Source organism: Elgaria multicarinata, chromosome 6 (assembly GCF_023053635.1).
Source record: "Elgaria multicarinata webbii isolate HBS135686 ecotype San Diego chromosome 6, rElgMul1.1.pri, whole genome shotgun sequence".
Taxonomy (NCBI): Eukaryota; Metazoa; Chordata; class Lepidosauria; order Squamata; family Anguidae; genus Elgaria; species Elgaria multicarinata.
In genome coordinates, this window is record NC_086176.1 from 98,924,260 (window position 1) to 98,941,958 (window position 17,699).

General features: G+C 43.2%; 1 protein-coding gene across 3 annotated transcripts in view; it reads left to right on the forward strand.

Annotated features, from left to right (window-relative positions):
- Positions 1–17,699, forward strand: part of LIFR (LIF receptor subunit alpha) — a 114,907-nt gene that overhangs the window by 62,835 nt on the left and 34,373 nt on the right. For all 3 annotated transcript variants that reach the window (XM_063128136.1, XM_063128137.1, XM_063128138.1), the window contains exons 6-11: positions 1,935–2,109; positions 5,805–6,095; positions 8,283–8,412; positions 9,283–9,440; positions 10,940–11,085; positions 13,968–14,145. In XM_063128136.1, the coding sequence (XP_062984206.1) occupies positions 1,935–2,109; positions 5,805–6,095; positions 8,283–8,412; positions 9,283–9,440; positions 10,940–11,085; positions 13,968–14,145 (1,078 nt within the window). The remainder of the gene's footprint in view (positions 1–1,934; positions 2,110–5,804; positions 6,096–8,282; positions 8,413–9,282; positions 9,441–10,939; positions 11,086–13,967; positions 14,146–17,699) is intronic.

Here is a 17,699-nt window from a genome sequence, read left to right on the forward strand (position 1 = left end):
GTGTGTAGGACTGCAACCTTTAGTGTACTGGAGATTGTGACATTCATAAACAGGTCGCTCAAACGGTGATATTAAGCTTTGGGTGCATCACCACCAATTTGGATGGCTTTAAAAGGGAGTTGGATAAATTCCTGGAGGAGAAGGCTATCAATGGCTACTAGCCCTGATGGCTATGTGCTATGTTTGAGGCAGAAAGCCTGTATACACTACTTGCTGGAGAACAAGGGTAGGAGGGTGCTGTTGCACTGTGTCCTGCTTTGTTAGTCCCTGGTTGACGGCTGGTTGGCCACTGTGTGAACAGAGTGCTGGACTAGATAGACCCTTGATCTGATCCAGCAGGGCTCTTCTTATGTTCTTATGATGTTCTTTGGCTTCCTAAAATGCTTGGGATCATGTACTTCTTTCTTGCTCCACCCTCCACTTGTGCACCAGTTTCTGTGCTGTGATATTGGTCTCTTTGAAGTACAGGCCTTTGTTGGGCTGGCTTGCACATCATGCTAAATTATGGTTTAACAAGATGTGCATGAGCAGGAAGGAACCATAGCAAATCTCAGGTTTGCGTGTTCCTTCTCCCATCCTCCCTTCCACCAGAAGTTGAACCTTGGGAGCATTTAGTTTCGCTTTTCCCAAAGACAGCTTGTATCTTCCAGACCTGGGATTGTGGTTTAGAGCAAACTCTGGTTAGTTTAATGAGTCAACTTCAGAAACTATGGCCATAGCTAGATGGGGTGATATCCCAGGGCGCACAGGGGATCCTGGGATCAGGGAGGGATGATCCCTTCCTTGCCCCGGTATCTCACCCTCGTCTTTGAGCCTGCTTTTTCCACCGTCTCAGGCTGATCCCGAGACCGCGGAATGTGTGTGCAGGCGTCATGGTTTGTCCTGGTTCCTCGTGGTTCCTTGCAAGGAGCCAGGACCTGCACACGGGATGCAGAGCTCCTGAGGAGCAGTGCGCCCATTGGGGGGGAGCGGGGGATTTTTTTTTTAAACTTAACTTCTGCACACAAGCGCTTGTGCGCTCCTTCTTCTTTAAAACAAAGAAAATGGCAGCCGCGATGTCGCACGCCACATGTAGACCAGTGTGACGATCTCGTGTTCATAAAATCACAATATCGATGTGGAACAATCCCCTGGTCTAGCTGAGGCCTACAATTTGGTTGGCTTATTTTGAAACTGTCAGAAGTTTGCTGTAAATTTCAGTCCCTGGTCTGGACAACATGACAAGATTCAGGAAAGTAAAACTAAATGCTGGCAATAACATCCTGGCCATGTGGTAGCAGGGTTGGAGAAGAACACAAGGCTAAAGATTGCAGTAGTGCCTTCCTGTTTGTGCACATGTTGCTAAACACTTGTTTAGTGTGACGTGCAAGTTGGATCGATGTCCAAAATGGGGATCTGTGATTTAGGACACAATCTTATGTCCCCTAGACAGCATGTGGGGACTTAATTTTTTTCAGTTTCTGAGACCTGGGAGCCCAGAAACTGCGCTCCCCTCCCTGTCCCGCCATGGCTGGCATGGTTCTCTCCATGCCGGTTATGTCTCTGCACTTGGAAAAGGAGCAGAGAGATGGCAAGAGGGGCGGTCCTGGGGCCACAGAGGGGAGGAGACTTCAGAAGGGCTTTATGGAGCTTCCTATGTACCATGCAACCTCTCCGCTCCCGCTCTGAAGCTCCCCAGCTAGACAAGCAAAATCTCAGGGTGACCGAAGCATGGAGGTGGGGGATCACCTCATCTCTCGGCCACCCTGCATTGGATAGTCAGCAGCCTCTGGGTTCATAGGATGACGACTATCTCCATAGGATTGTGCCTTCCATGTTTGTTTACTATATCCAGGACCTTAAACATGACCTATCAGTACCAGTAAGAAGCTGAAATGTTCAGACAATGACTTTTTTAAAAATGGAGACTTGTAACATCTCCTTCCCATTTTTAGGAGACCTATCTTTCAAAATTAACTGGTAAAAACACTCTCCTCCACTGGACCTGGAAGTCAGACGTGCCTTTTAATTGCACTACACACTACGTCAGGATTCGCTGCTTTCTTCATGAGAATATGTTCACTGGGAGCAAGAAGTGGAGTGAATGGAGTCAACTTGGGAGTATTCCTGGTAAGATGATGCTATTGACCACAACTTTGGAAGAAAAAGTGTGTTATCAAATGTGCATCACACTGATAGTGTGAAGTACAGACTGAATGATCTTTTTTACCCACTACACTGTGTATCAGGAGTTGCTGTAATCTTTTGCTTTATAAGTGGTTTTAGGATTGTATCTTATTCATCCATCTTTGCTATTGCTAGAAATATGAAAACCTATAGGAGAAATATGAAAACTACTGGTTTCATATTAAGGGTGTTTCTAAAGGGATTTTTTCAGGATCAAGGTGTCTGATTTTTACGAAAACGGGAAAATAAAAAATGAGACAGATGAGGGCCCTTATGTGTTATTGTCTCTAACCTTTCTCTGATACCTTTCCCCCCAAAAGAACTTCTTAAAGGGCTGATTCATAAGTAATACGAGTAATTAATGATAGTAAGCTAAAAGAAAAGTCAAACGGCTTTAAACCTACCTGGTTCCAGTAGTGGCAAGTAAGAACTTTTCTAAATTCCAGGTTTGGCCAGGGAGTAGATCTTTGCCCCCTCACTGCTTTTGAACACTTATGTTTCGGCCCCAAAGAAAAAGATAAGGGTTTGACCTCAGCAATTTATGACTTATTGCTAGATAAAGTGGGAGGCTCCTCCCTGGCACTGAAAAATATATGGGAAGCAGAGCCACACATGTATATAAAAGATGACATGTGGAAGCAAATATAGACAAACCCTCCACTTAGAACTATATTGTGCCATATTCAGGAAGGCAGCCCTAAAGGTGCTACTAAGATGGCATAAAACCCCAATCCAACTTTCACGCATAACAAGCTCTATCTCCCCATGGCGCTGGAGAGGGTGCAATGAGAGGGGCTTCTTTTTGCACATGTGGTGGGACTGCAAAGCCTTAAAGCAGTTTGGGGTACTAGTTTTTAAGGCAATCTCAGAGGCCACAGGCCAAAGAATTCTGCCAGAACCGAGCTTGGCTTTGTTGTCCCTGTCCCTGTCTTAAACCCATCCCTCGTTCACAACGAACTCGTAACTATATTGCTTACGGCAGCGCGTTTAGAAATTACTGAGCATTGGAAAGACCCAAAGGGCCCCACGCTAAATGGCTGGAAAGGGAAAGTGTGGGACGTAGCTCTTTCTGAAAAACGAATGTATCATCATAGGTTCTTGTGGGGTCAAGTGAGACATGATCTGATATGGTCCCCGTTTGTCAATTATGTTAATGAAACTGCTGGTAGATCCAGGCCCCTGTTAACTCCACTCCAGGCCACCCTAACTATTGAATCTTGATTGAAATTGGAATGGGTAATGGATTCATCCAATACAGACAATGTAACCGCTCAGCCCGAAATATTCTTGTAAGTATGTATTTTCATCATGAAGAAACAACCACCGCACTTGTTGTAATGCCGTTAATGTAACTTTGGCCGTAGCTAAACCTAAGGTTTATCCTTGGATCGTCCAGGGGTCAAACCTGTTCATCTAGGTGACACACAGGGGATCAAGTGCTCAGGCAGGGGTGAACCCTGGATGATCCCAGGATAAAACCGAGGTCTAGCTGTGGCCTTTAACTTATTTTGAAATAAAGTTTAATTTTTTTAAAAAAGAAGTAATACGAAACCATGGTCTGCTGTTAAGTGGGGGTGGGGGAAACTGGCTTGTGGGCTCTTTTTGCCTTATTTTATGCACTGATTTCAATTCTATAAACCTTGTAAATAAATTTAAAAACTATGTTTTGTGCAAACTGTCGTTTTCTTGCAAATGTGAAAGGGGTTGGAAATTGTGATCATAAGCTGGTTTCTAATTCTGATTTTCTCAACTTTGTGGACAAATCGTGATCTGCATGGTTTGGATGTAATAGGGAAAGCAGATAATCCCGAGGCTGATTTATGTAGTATCAAAAGCATTACTTGGTGTGACATCTGAAACAAGCCAGAATATTAACATTTCTGTTTCATCAGGCTTCTGGCTCATTTTGATGGACTGCTTTTTAATTTCATGGCGACACGTTGATAATATGTCCAAAATACCATTTTAGTGTTGTAAACATTGACAGTTTTGTAAGTAGCCTTGGTTTGTGGTGAAGGAGAAGCAAGGCAGCTTTTTCAAAACAAATACCTTGCAGATTGCTAAATGAAAGACCTTGCGTTAGAATTCATTTCAAAGAACTGTCGAGCAAGCCAACGCTATCCTAATCTTTGTTGTTGTTATTTGTGATGGTTCATTCAGCCGAAAAATTCAATGAGCTTTCTTTCTAAGTTGCCATTTCCCCCAGGGTATGTTTGTCCAGGAACTGGAGTCCCTACAACCACGATGATAAAGTTTCATAGTTTTAGTGATTTCTACAAGATGAGCTGGATCTGCAACATTTATTTATTTATTTATTTATTTAAGGATTTTTATGCCGCCATTCAGCCAAAAAAGGCTCTCACGGCGGCTTACAAAAGTATTTCTTGACAGTCCCTGCCCACAGGCTTACAATCTAAAAGGCATGACACAAAAGGAAAGGGGATTGGGAGGGAGGAGGAGGAGGGGGAAAAGGAAAGCAAATTCAGGCACTAAAATCTTAGTTGCAAAATTCAGCAGTTACAGGTGACAGCAGGAGGGAGGGGGCTCTCAGCCGGAGCTGGACCCAGGCACGGTGGAGAGGTGCCTGGCTGCTGCTTCCTCCCTCAACGTTTTGTTGCAGAGAGAGGGGAGAAGGGTTGAATTTCCCCTACCTCAACCTGAGAGCCTTGCAAAGCAGGAAGGCAGCTTGCTGCTGTGCAGCTCCAGCTTCAACCGTTGTCCTTTCACTGTGCCCTTGGCACTAGGGCTGTGCACGCCCCCCCTCCCCCCGAACTGCTTCGTATCGTCTGGATCGGGCCCGAACCAGTTCGGATCAATCTGGACCCTCCTCATCCCACTCCAGAACCAGATCTGGAGCGAGATCCAGAGGTCCAGATTGATATTCGGACACCATTTTGCCCCCCTTCCCCATTTACCTGCCTCCACGGCGGATGATGGAGGCAGGTAATTGGGGAAGGGGGGACAAAATGGCATCCGAATAAGCCCCCCTTCCCCACTTATCTGGCTCTGCCGTCCGCCACTGCATGGACCGCAGCAGTGGCGGACGGCAGAGCCTGGTAGCACCCCCCCCCCACTTACCTGGCTCCACTGCCATTGCCGCTGCAGTCCGGAGCGGAGCACACCCCCTACTTGGCACAGCCTTTCTTTCAGTGTAATGCCCAGCAGGTATGGTGAGGGTGTGCACCTGCCCTCTGTCCTCATGCAGCATTAGAGCAGTGCACACCTGCAGTCCTCTTCCTTCCAATTTGGGAGTAAGGTGCTCTTTTGGTGGTGGTGGTGGTGAAGGGATAAGCTGCATGCCTTGGGGGTTCCCCAGTCATTCTGAAATCTCTTTCTTTCTCGTGAGTGGCCGCATTTTTGCAGCCTTACTGATGGACATGGGGCCACCCACTTCCCTCTTGGAGGAAATGATGAGCGTCTGGCTGGCTTGACGACAAGGAATGCAGTTGTTTGGGAATGGTTCCTTCGCATCTGTTCTGGAACGCTTTTCTTTCATTCGTATGGGGCGTGCTTAGGAATAATTCCTAAGAGGTTGTGGCTATAAAAGTATTCAAAGCTGAAGCTGAGCTGGTTACCTAGGGAAAATGACCCAGAGTTGCAGATCATTCTCCTCTTCACTCCTACCCTTTCCATTGCAGGACTCGACACAGGCGCTTACAAAGAAATGTACCCTTTAGACATAGTGGTGGAAGTCGGTTCCAATGTGACTTTCTGCTGTGTGTGGAAGAAAGAACAAAGTTTTGAGAGCATACATTTTGAAAAATGTCCTCCTCATCACTGCTCGACTGCTGCTCTCTCTAATTGGAGCATGTCCATCCATGTGCAAAACGTTACTGGTTTAAAAAATAACTATAATGCATGGTGTATGATGATGGACCCGACGGAACCCAGTGGTGAAAACTGGAGTGGAACAGTTCTGTTTGTAGACTGTAAGTATGGGTGAATGGACACTTCTCTGAAGGCCATTTCAGGAATTTTTGGAATGTGAACTCCCCCAGTTTGGAAGTACATGGTGTATTTTGAGCCAAGCTTGTACCCTCTCTGAAACCCAGGCCTAGGTTGTAGTGCGTTGGTTAGTATCACTAAGGCCTCAGCTAGACGACAGGGGTGGTAGGGAGATGATCTCATGATTTTATGATCTTGGGATCGTTTCCCTGGTCTACATGCAGTGTGCGACATCACAGCCACCATTTTGTATTTATTTTTTAAACGAGAAGGAGCGCATGAGCGCTCGTGTGAAAATTGTGAGTTGTGTTTTTTTTTAAAAAAAGCAACCATACCCTCCCCCCCACCCCACCCCCGATGGTCACAGAGCTCCTGAGGAGCTCTGTGCCTCGTGGCCGGCTCCTGGCTTCTTGTGGTTACTCGCGAGGAGCTGGGACAACCCGCGACGCCCAACCACATGTTCTGCGGGCTCGGGATCAGCCCAGGACCGTGGAAAAATCAGGCTAGAAGCCTTAAACCGTGGCCTTAACCATGTTGAATAAGGCAAAAAAGCCCTATTCACTGTGGTTAAAGCTATGGTTTAAGGTGTCTTCTGAACAGGGCCTTTGGCCTGGTTCAAACAACATACTAAACCATGCTGCTTAACCACAAAATGGTTAAGCAGCATGTTTTAGCGTGTCATCTGAACTGGGCCATTGAGTCTTTAATGTAAAGTGGGCACCCCTTCAACTTTTTGAGTTTTTGACAATCCCAGACCTCAGGCTGCCTAACTTTATTTACATGTTGAAAATATAGCAGAAATGGGCACTCGTGTGATAATGAGGTAAGAAGTTACTTCATCAGGTGCCATTTCCAGCGGAAGTGGCAGATAAAAGGCTTTTGAAAAATAGATTACGAGGAGGAATGCCAGTGAAGGCTTTTGTTTGACATACAGTGGAACACAAGAAATCTGTACATGTGGGATAAATGTCATTTTGTCCGCCTCCTGCACATCTCCCACTCCTTCTGGTCTCCTTTCCACCACAAATAAGACCCCGGGTAAATCTGTTTGTTTTTTGAAGTGAAATGTGCCACCATTTCCTGCTGTGTGCAGGAAAAGCAGCACAATAAAAACGGCCACTGAATGGGCTTTGTGGTCATTGTTTACTTTCTTTTTCTTCCTCTGTGTGAAGTAAGAGGAAGTATCATGGGACAAAAACAGGGGAAAAGTGGCAGTAAGGAAACACAATTTTCTCCCATCTGATGATGCTCATAGTCACACACAAAAGAGTCCAAAAATGCAGGTAGCTGTGTTGATCCATATTGCACTCTCTCTCTGGGCATGTCTAGATGATGCCTTATCCCAGGAATCAAGCCGGGATCATCCCTGGGCGTCCACATGATGATCCCTCCATTTCCCTGGGATTACCGGGATGGTTTTTAGCCTGATTTTTCCTGTGGTCTCGGGATCGACCTGAGACTGTGGGAGGTGTGGGCAGCTGTCCCAGCTCCTAGCGAGTAAACGCGAGGAGCCAGGAACCAGGCACAGGGCACGGAGCTCTTCAGGCGCTCCGTGCCCATCAGAGGTGGGGAGGGGAGCAGTATCAGGTGTGGTTTTTTTACGTTGTTATTTTCATCGGAGCACTCACGCGCTCCAGCTCCTCTTGCTGTTGTTTATAAAAAATGGCCGCCATGACAGGCGCAATGCCCACGACATCGCGCGGCCCATGTGGACTGAGGGGAAGGATCTCGCGATTAGCATATCGTGAGATCCTTCCCTGGTGTAGACATGCCCTCGGTCTCTCTCTTTCTCTGTGTGTGTGCGTGATGTGGGTGCATCACATAGCTTATAGTATATTGCTTCTGCAAAAATCAATCCTCCGCCTCCACCCACAAGCTACTCTGAGGATTGCAGCTAAACTCAAAGGGAACTCGGTGGGAGGGGAAGACATTTTAGTGGGCAGAAAGGCAGGTGTCTGGTGGTGGGGGTGAGGATGTGTTGGCGTTCATGGGCACCATGTAGTCTATTTCTCCTGTAGATGGATTGCCACACATTCCGTATCAGTAGAAATTGTGCACAGTGAACATGCATCCTTTTACTCCCCTGAAAACCTCAAAGACTGCTGTGGCTTAGGGTTCAACAAGTGTGTGTCCAGACATGCAACTACATTTTCTTTTTCTCACTTCTCTAGATCCCCCTGATGTTCCACAAAACGTTAGCTGCGAAACAGAGGATTTTAAGGAAATAGTATGCAAATGGGAACAGGGAAGGCCCACTTTATTGTCTGGAGACCAAAAAACAAGATACACTTTATTTGAACGGTGAATTTTTTTTTCATTTGCAGGCGGAGGGAGGGCGGAGAGTATTTATCAGGCTGTCCAAATATGACATATTTTACAAACGCATGTTGTGGAGGGTTTTTTGGAATAGTTGTGGTGGTAAAAAGAAAGACCATTTGTTCTAATTGGTTTTTTGGGACTAAACAATGAAAATGAAAATGAAATTAAGAAGCCAGAAATTCTTTGTACTGTTCAAGGAGCTGAATATTTCACACATTTGGGGTACCCAATGATGATGATGATGGTGGTGGTGATACAAGCTAAGGGGAATGGGTGAGGCTGAGGGGAGAGAACTGAAGCTTCCTGCATTGAGCAGGGGGTTGGACTCGATGGCCTTGTAGGTCCCTTCCAACTCTACTATTCTATGATTCCTGGAGCTCTGATCTATGGAGAGATTGGCCATGGCTAGGCCAGGCCAATATCCCGGGCTCATCCCTATGCATCCAAATGCCCTCCATTTGCCTGGGATAATCCTTAGGTCTAGCTAAGGCCTTAGCTGGCATTCTAGAGGTGCTGGCAACCCTCATTAGGCTCAGAGATGTGCTTTAGGAACTTGGTAAGACTTATTTCGAAGGAGAGGCAAGTAAGAGCAGCCCTTGAAATCTTCAGCTTAGGGGGTGTCTCCACAGTGCCACTTTGACGCTCCTGTTTATGGATAGATTATTACCTAATGATGATTATTACGTAGTCACTCTGTGTCCTTTGTACTTTGCTAGAGCCAATTCTGATATATTCTAATTATGATGCATTCTGATTATGTTCCAACTTCAAGAGATGACAGAAGGCTTTGATTTACTTTTCATGCATCACATTGCTTGCATTTTAACCACCTTTTCTTCTATACATATGCAGAATATCTGGGGAAAATGTTACATATGCAGGAGATTCTACACATTATCGGTGTACTTTTCCAATTCAGAACAATCAGACAATATATGACTTCACAGTTCATGCCTCCAATGTTCTTGGCCAGTCAGAAGCTTCTCTTTCAATCGATATAATGCATAGAGGTAAGACTTTATTTATATATAGTGACAAAGAATGAGTTCATCTCATAAGCTACCAATCAGTAATCAGTTTCTCTCCTCTCACCAAAAAATTCCAAAGATCTATGTAATTGGTTTTAAAAAGAGGTCTTCCATTCATATATTTAGGACTCAATAATTAGTTCTGCTATTCTATTTCTTAATTATGACTAACCCAGAACTTATTTTACCTGCCTTACTTGGGCCTTAGCTAGACCTAAGGTTTATCCCGGGGTCGTCCTGGGGTTGTCCCTGCCTGCTCCCGGGATCCCCTGTGTGTTCTTTAGATGCACAGGGATGACCCCGGGACGATCCCGGGATAAACTTTTGGTCTAGCTAAGGCCTTGAAGTGTTGCTTGTTTGCATTTGAAATCAATACAGTAGTCATCTAGGAATAAAGTTTTGATGCAGTTCAGTTGAACACATTGTCACCGAACTTGCTACGCCTGGGGTTCAATAATCTTTCTCGCCACCTTTTCCATGGTGAGAGGGGAAATGCACCTGACAGTCACTCATGCGCAGAAGCCTATGTGCCTCTCTATGTGCCTCTCCCTCTCTGAGCGAAGTAGAGATGCCTGGGCTTGATCTGAGCTTGGTGGACGCTCCATGATCAAAGTGTCTGTTGGGCTCAAAGGCAGAATAACCCTCTGCCCCTCTCCGGTTCTGAACCTGTGGGATGTTTTCTTCATGTGCATGTGTGAGCACACACCCCTACACTAGACATGTTGTGGGCACCCGACTGGGTCGAGGAGTTCGATGGACTCCCCCACATCCGTCCCCCACAGACCCAGTGTGGCACCTGTGGTGTTTTCACGGGCCTGCAGATTGAGCACCCGCACAGCCCAATATGCACAACAACGGAAGCTTCAAAAATTGTGTATTTCCCCCACTGTGTGAACATAATAATAATATGTTCCTTTACATAATATGGGCCTTTACATCATCATCATCATCATCATCATCATCATCATCATAATTTATTTATTTATTTGTTACCCCCCCTCCCTCGGATCGAGGTGGGGTACAACATAAATGCAAATGCCATAAAATACATGTAATTAAAACATTTAAAACTAATACATTATTAAAAGCAGCACATTATTAAAAGGCGTCTTAAAATTCAACTGAGGGAATAGGTGGAACCGCGCAATTACTGGAGTGAGGACAGGTGGCTGCTGACAGCTTGCTGGGTCTTGTGTGGCCCTTGAAAGAAATTTGTGCAGCCTGAGGAGCAGTGGTGGTGGGGCAAGCAGCCGGTCCATCGGATGCTTGTCCTAACAACCACCGTCACTACTTGTTGGGCCCTGTGAGCTCCAAAGTGAGTTTTCCCATCCCTAACTTAGGTCACCACAAAACTCTTCCTCTTGGAGGATAATAACAAATAATAACGGGGGTTAGTTGGCAAGGAAGGCTCATAGCAACGGTAACCAAATACACAAAAGAAAGTGTGTGTGAGTTTAAAAAGAATTTTTTTTGCTCCCTAGTTCATCCGCGGCCTCCTGTAGAATTAACTGTGAGTGACAATAGCCCAACAAATGTCAACTTGTCTTGGAATTTGCCTGGCAATTTCATGGGATTCAAACTTCAGTGTCAAGTTCAAGTTTTGACCAGCGTACCCCAAGAAAAACTGGTAGGTGTCCTTTGGTTTGCATTGTTCTGTGATTGCATGGAGTACATTTCTAATATAACTGTTGCCATTTCTGAATGGGAATGGCATGGACAAGCATCCTTTCAGGTCCTACAGAGACATAATGCTGCTCAGTCTTCATGACCAGGAGGGCCTGGTCACCTCACTGGTGGTTCTTCTTCCTTTCCTTCTCTTGTGTATGAATCCCCCGCTTCCTGTTTTGAGCACACCATAGTGCATTACCGTATTTCTTCGATTCTAAGACGCACTTTTTTCCCTAAATAAACAGCTCTAAAAATGGATTGCGTCTTAGAATCGATGGTGTCTTAGAATCGAAGCAATATGGTAAGAGGAAAAGAGGAAGCTCCTGCAGCAGCCTTGAGCCATGCGAGCAAGGAGCTGGTTGGGTAAGCGCCTGGTTTTTTGTTAGGCAAATTTATTTGTAAGTCCCATCGATTTCCATGGGACTTACTCGCGTGTTGTCATCCCCTGGTGCACAGACAAGTAAAGAGCGGGACTGGAGAGTTAAGTTTACTCTTTGTTTCAACACCCCCCCTTCTTCCTGTGTAAACGGCAGTTTCTTCTCTCACAGAGGGAAAAAAGAAAAGGACACAACCATTAGAAGAAAGCGTGCGGGGGGGAGGTTGGCTGGGCGGTGAGGGAAGTATTTCTTTATTATTATTATTATTATTATTATTTATATAGCACCATCAGTGCACATGGTGCTGTACAGAGCAAAGCAGCAAATAGCAGGACCCTGCCGCATAGGCTTACAATCTAATAAAATCAAAGTAAAACAATAAGGAGGGGAAGAGAATGCAAACAGGTACAGGGTAGGGTAAGCAGGCACAGGGTAGGTAAGATGCCCTTTCCCCCCAAATAAACATCTCTAAAAATGGGGTACGTCTTAGAATCGATGGCGTCTTAGAATCGAAGAAATACGGTACATCTGCGCCAGTTTTTTTTTTTTTTTTTTTGCATAATCTTATTTCCTCAGTCGCTTTGTGCCGGCTCCCATTAATCCTTTTTTTTCTTCTTCTTACCATTTCTTTGTGTTCTTTCCCTTTTGTTAAATCTTAGGACATTGTTACACATGGCCACAGTGGCATGAGAGGTTCTTCCTTGTGACACAAAGCCACTGGGCTGTGGGCCCAGTGAATGATGCCATGTGGACACGGGACACAGATGATTCTTTGGACTTGTGTGTATTTGGTACCTCGGTGCTGCCGGCTGCTGATTAGGTTGGATTGACTGATGTCAACAGAGTTAAGGAAAACAGCGCAAATGGCATCAGCAGTAACAACTTGGTTGCTATGTTGACAGATAGATGTACAAGATATTTATTACATTAATAGATTTAAAAACAAATCACAAAGAGGCCAAATGGGTTTCGAAAATTTTGTTTTTCTCAGGGGCCTACATAGGCGCAATAAAAAGATAAAGAAAAGTAACTGCAAATAATGACACAATATCTATATATGTTTTGTTATGTTATCAAAGCTGTTTTGACCAAATTGAATCTTACCCTTTTTGTTTAAACCTTGATTTAAATCAAGGTTAGGCTGATATACTAACTGCACCCTTAACTGGACAGAGATAGCCTAGCTACAGTTATCCATGCTCTCATAACCTCTCGTTTGGATTACTGCAATGCTTTATATGTGGGGCTGCCTTTGAAGACGGTCCGGAAACTTCAGCTGGTACAAAACAGGGCAGCACGTTTACCAACAGGGACTGGCCAATGAGAACACATCACACCAGTCCTTTTCCAGCTTCATTGGCTGCCAGTGCAGGTCCGGGCCCAATTCAAAGTGCTGGTATTAACATTCAAAGCCCTAAATGGCTTGGGCCAGGCTATTTGAAGGAACGCCTGCCTAAGATCATCCTCAGGGGTCATTCTCCATGAGGCCCTGCCAGAGGAAGTGAGGCAGGTGGTTACCAGGAGGGGGGTGGGTTTCTCTGCTGTGGCACCCCGGCTGTGGAATGAGCTCCCTAAAGAGGTTTGCCTGTCACCTATACTATACTCTTTTAGATGCCCGGTGAAGACCTTTTTATTTTCTCAGCATTTTAACAGCCTATCTACTTAATTTTAAATTTTCTGTTTTAAAATTGTATTTTAAATCTGTATTAATTTCTGCATTGCTGCTCAGTTTTATCCTGGTTGCCTTTTTATATTTTATTTTATACTATGCTTTTATACCGTTTGTTTTATATTTTGAATGCTTTTCATGGTTTTAAGTTTTGTAAACCTCCCAGAGAGCTTTGGCTATTGGGTGGTATAAAAAGGCAATAAATAAACAAATAAATGGAGGATGAGTATTGTAATTATTTGGATTTACTTTTCTTTATCTTTTTATTGTGTCTTTGTGGGCCACAGAGGAAGACAAAATTGTCCAAATGCATTTGGCCTCTTTGTGATTTGTTTTTAAACCTTTTAACGTAATAAATATCTTGTACATATATCTGCCAATATAGCAACCAAGTTGTTACTGCTGGTGCCATTTACGTTGTTTTCCTTAACTCTGTTGCAGTCAATCAGTGCTTTTTTGTTAAGGGCAAGTGTGGTTTTTCGCTTGTGGTTTCTAGGTTGGATTGACGCCTTCAAGTTGACCCTGCCTGTGTTGACTGAATCATTTGCATGCAGCCTGCAACTGTGTGGGGCTACACCCCAGAGGAAAAGCCACATCCATACCGTTGTGCCCCATATGAAATACACATATATGTTTAGTGGAGCTAGAGCCTGTTTGGATGAGCTTTTTTGTTTTGTTTATCCTAAAGCTCCATGTACACAGATGGCACTATATAAATATGGAATAATAATTCTAACAGTACAGTACTTTCATCACAAGGAAATGTTTTGGATTTTGTTTTGTTCTTTCTTTTAGAAAAAACTGCGGAAAGTGCATCTGGTTGGGGCAGAAAATGCACGTTACACGACCTCCGTGGGTACATTGCGTCCCTACACAAATTATATTTTCAAAGTTCGCTGTTCATCTGCTGAGCCCTTCTTCTGGAAATGGAGCAACTGGAGCGAGGGAAGACCACACACAACGCGGGAAGCCCGTAAGTCTATTGAGTTAAGGAATGTAGCAAAGCACAAGCATGGCCCGTTCATTCATAAGCCAGAAAAAAGTAAGCAGAAACATTAGTAGGCCATTTGGAAAGCTCTTCCTTGATTAAAACTCACTTGAAGTCTAAAATTTAAAACATGAATTTACAGAATTCAAATCTGTGGCCCGAAATAGTTCACATAGTTGGCTATTTTTTTTTTTAAAAAAAAAATCATTTTTCATGTCAATTTTACAGTTAGAATTCCAAAACCATAACTCAGGCTTCAAAAAATTGCAGGTAGAGACGTTGCTCCATTAAAAGAATTCCAAATGTGATCATGATATAATATTTATATTAGAATGAATTGAAACATTACGAAGTAGTGAGCAAGTTTTTCAGTTCACTAGAACTCTTCCGTCAGGCTAGATGTCAAACGGAAAAATAAAAGGCTGTTGGGCATGTTCAAGAAGCCCCACTCTGCAGTTCATAATAGCTATAAGATGAACAAGAAAAGACATTGTGCTTATTTAGGTTAAATAATGCCTTGTAAAAAAAATATCTTGGGTTGAACTAAAGTCTGGGATAATGAAGCAATAACTGCACTCTCTCTGGCTCAGTTCAGACAACACATTTCTCTATGGTGGTTTTAGAACTCCCCGGTGGAGATTTTATACCACCTTTGAGAAATGTGTTGTCTGGAGGGAATATTCTGTGTGGATTTTCTGTAAGGAGCATTTTTTTTAGAAAACAATCCACACAGAATATCCACACTGTGCAGAGGAGAGTTCCTGCTCAACCGTTGTGTTGTGTGTAGGGCCCCGTGGAGTTTTCTGTTGTGTTGAGTTGACTTTTCCACTGGCTACAGAGTTCTCTGGCAAAAGCAGCAAAAGGAATGAGTGCTGCTCAAGGAGAGCCGCTGGGATTGTAATAATAATAATAATAATAATAATAATAATAATAATAATAATAATAATAATAATAATAATATATTTCTTACCCGCCTCTCCACTCTGATCGAGGCAGGGAACAACAATAAACGATAAAATACATAAAACTGAATTAAAACGTAATATACATTGTCAAAAAATATCCTAAAAAGCATCCTAAAAACATTCTAAAAACATACCATCAGGAGGACTGGGGAAGGAGAGAGGGTGGAGGAACTGTCATTCAAACATCACGTTGCCTTTTACTAGGGTGACCATATGAAAAGGAGGACAGGTCTCCTGTATCTTTAACAGTCGCATAGAAAAGGGAATTTCAGCAGGTGTCATTTGTATATATGGAGAACCTAATGAAATTCCCTCTTCATCACAACAGTTAAAGGTGAAGGAGCTATACTAGAGTGACCAGATTTAAAAGAGGGCAGGGCACCTGTAGCTTTAACTGTTGTGATGAAGAGGAAATTTCACCAGGTTCCCCATATATACAAATGATAGCTACTGAAATTCCCTTTTCAGTACAACAGTTAAAGATACAGGAGCCCTGTACTCCTTTTCATATGGTCACCCTACTGTTACTCAACTCCACGGTAGCCCACAGTCACACAACAGTGGAGTTAGAACATGTTGTGTCGGGAGTACCCCCTACAAATTCAACCATTGAGTGGAGTTTTCCTACTGTGTTGAGAAATCATTTGTCTGAACTGAACTGAGCCCCCTCTCTCTATATTGCACACTACTGTATACACACACACACACACACACTAGTTTGCAAAAGTCTTAGGATACCCAAGAAAATTATGTTTAAAGTTATTTGCTCAGAAAAATGAGATGGCTAGAAGAACAGAAGTTTGTTTCCCAAACCTCTCCTCAAGCCACTCTTGCCAATCCATGTACAGTTTCATTCCATGTACTATATTTGTTAAATTCCACCACCAGCACAACTGATTCGACTTAACGAGTTACTGATTAGCTGAACCAGGTGTGCTGATGGTGGAATTTAATAAATACAGTACATGGAATGCCCAGGGTACCTCGAGAAGAGGTTTGGAAATGGCTGAGCTAACACAGTTTGACAGATATAAAACCATATTTTTGCATCAACAAGGCAATTCTCAGTGAGCAATAGCCTGCCTAACCAGATTTTCAAGATGTGGTGTTAAAGCGGTCATAAAGAAATTCAAAGAAACTGGCCACGTTGAAGACAGAAAATGCAGTGGAAGACCCAAAAAGCTGTCTGCATCTGAGGAACAGTACTTAAAGGTCACTACCTTGAGGGACAGAAGGAAATCCAGTGAAATGCTTCCTCAACATCTGGCAGTATCATGTGGCACCAAAGTACAGATTTCGACCATGAAATGGTCTGGAGATGGAACACTCACAGCATTAGATTGGCCACCTCAGAGCCCCGACCTCAACATAATTGAAGCTGTGTTTGCTTACTTGGACAGGGAAAAGAACAAAAAGCAGCCAAAGTCAAAAAAAGAGTTATGGCAAATCCTACAATTAGCTTGGAAGAATTTACCTCAGGACTTCTTGAAAAAATTGCACAAAGGCAAATTGTTTCACTTTTGCATTCTAAGGGAGGACATGCAAAATCTTGTTTTAATAACACAAGAAGTTTTTGTTATTTTACATTGTATGGATGTTTCTTTGTGTTTATTTTAATGTTATTTGGTGTTTTTCCGAACAAATAAACATGTACTGCTTAGATAAATGGCTTTCATTTGCATTTTTCAGAGTAGCCTAAGACTTTTGCACCGTTCTCTCTCTCTCTCTCTCTCTCTGTGTGTGTGTGTGTGTATATATCTATATCTATATCAACCTCATATATATATATATATTACATTTTTATACCGCCCAATAGCCGAAGCTCTCTGGGCAGTTCACAAAAATTAAAACCACAATAAAACAACCAACAGGTTAAAAGCACAATTACAAAATACAGTATAAAAAGCACAACCAGGATAAAACCACGCAGCAAAATTGATATAAGATTAAAATACAGAGTTGAAACAGTAAAATTTAAATTTAAGTTAAAATTAAGTGTAAAATACTGAGAGAATAAAAAGGTCTTCAGCTGGCGACGAAAGCAGTACAGTGTAGGCGCCAGGCAGACCTCTCTGAGGAGCTCATTCCACAACCGGGGTGCCACAGCGGAGAAAGCCCTCCTCCTAGGAGGTTGTTACATATATATATGAATGAAGTTGTTACATTTTGGCCTTGTTGATCATTGTCAATCTATAGTTTCAGAATTTAGAAATTCAAACATAAGCTGTTCAGTTGAGGGCCTTGTTGAGCTTGTGATGGTAAAGAAACTGATATGGTCATGACATCAGAGCATATTTATATACTTCCTATGGTATTACTTCATTGTCTACTATCCCATGATTTTTTGCTCAGTCTTTATTCCTTAAAAATTCCTATAAAATTAAAACATATAAAAAAGGCTTACGCATATAGCTTGCAGACTAGATTAGATTAATTCTGAATCATTTCTGTGAGAAAATAACTAACTCGAAATTTACTATGTTAGCCTATGTGTATCAAACTTTTCTAGACATCTCAAATATCAGGTTTTATAGCGTTTATACTTTATACCAGTGGTTCCCAATTAGCTAAGTA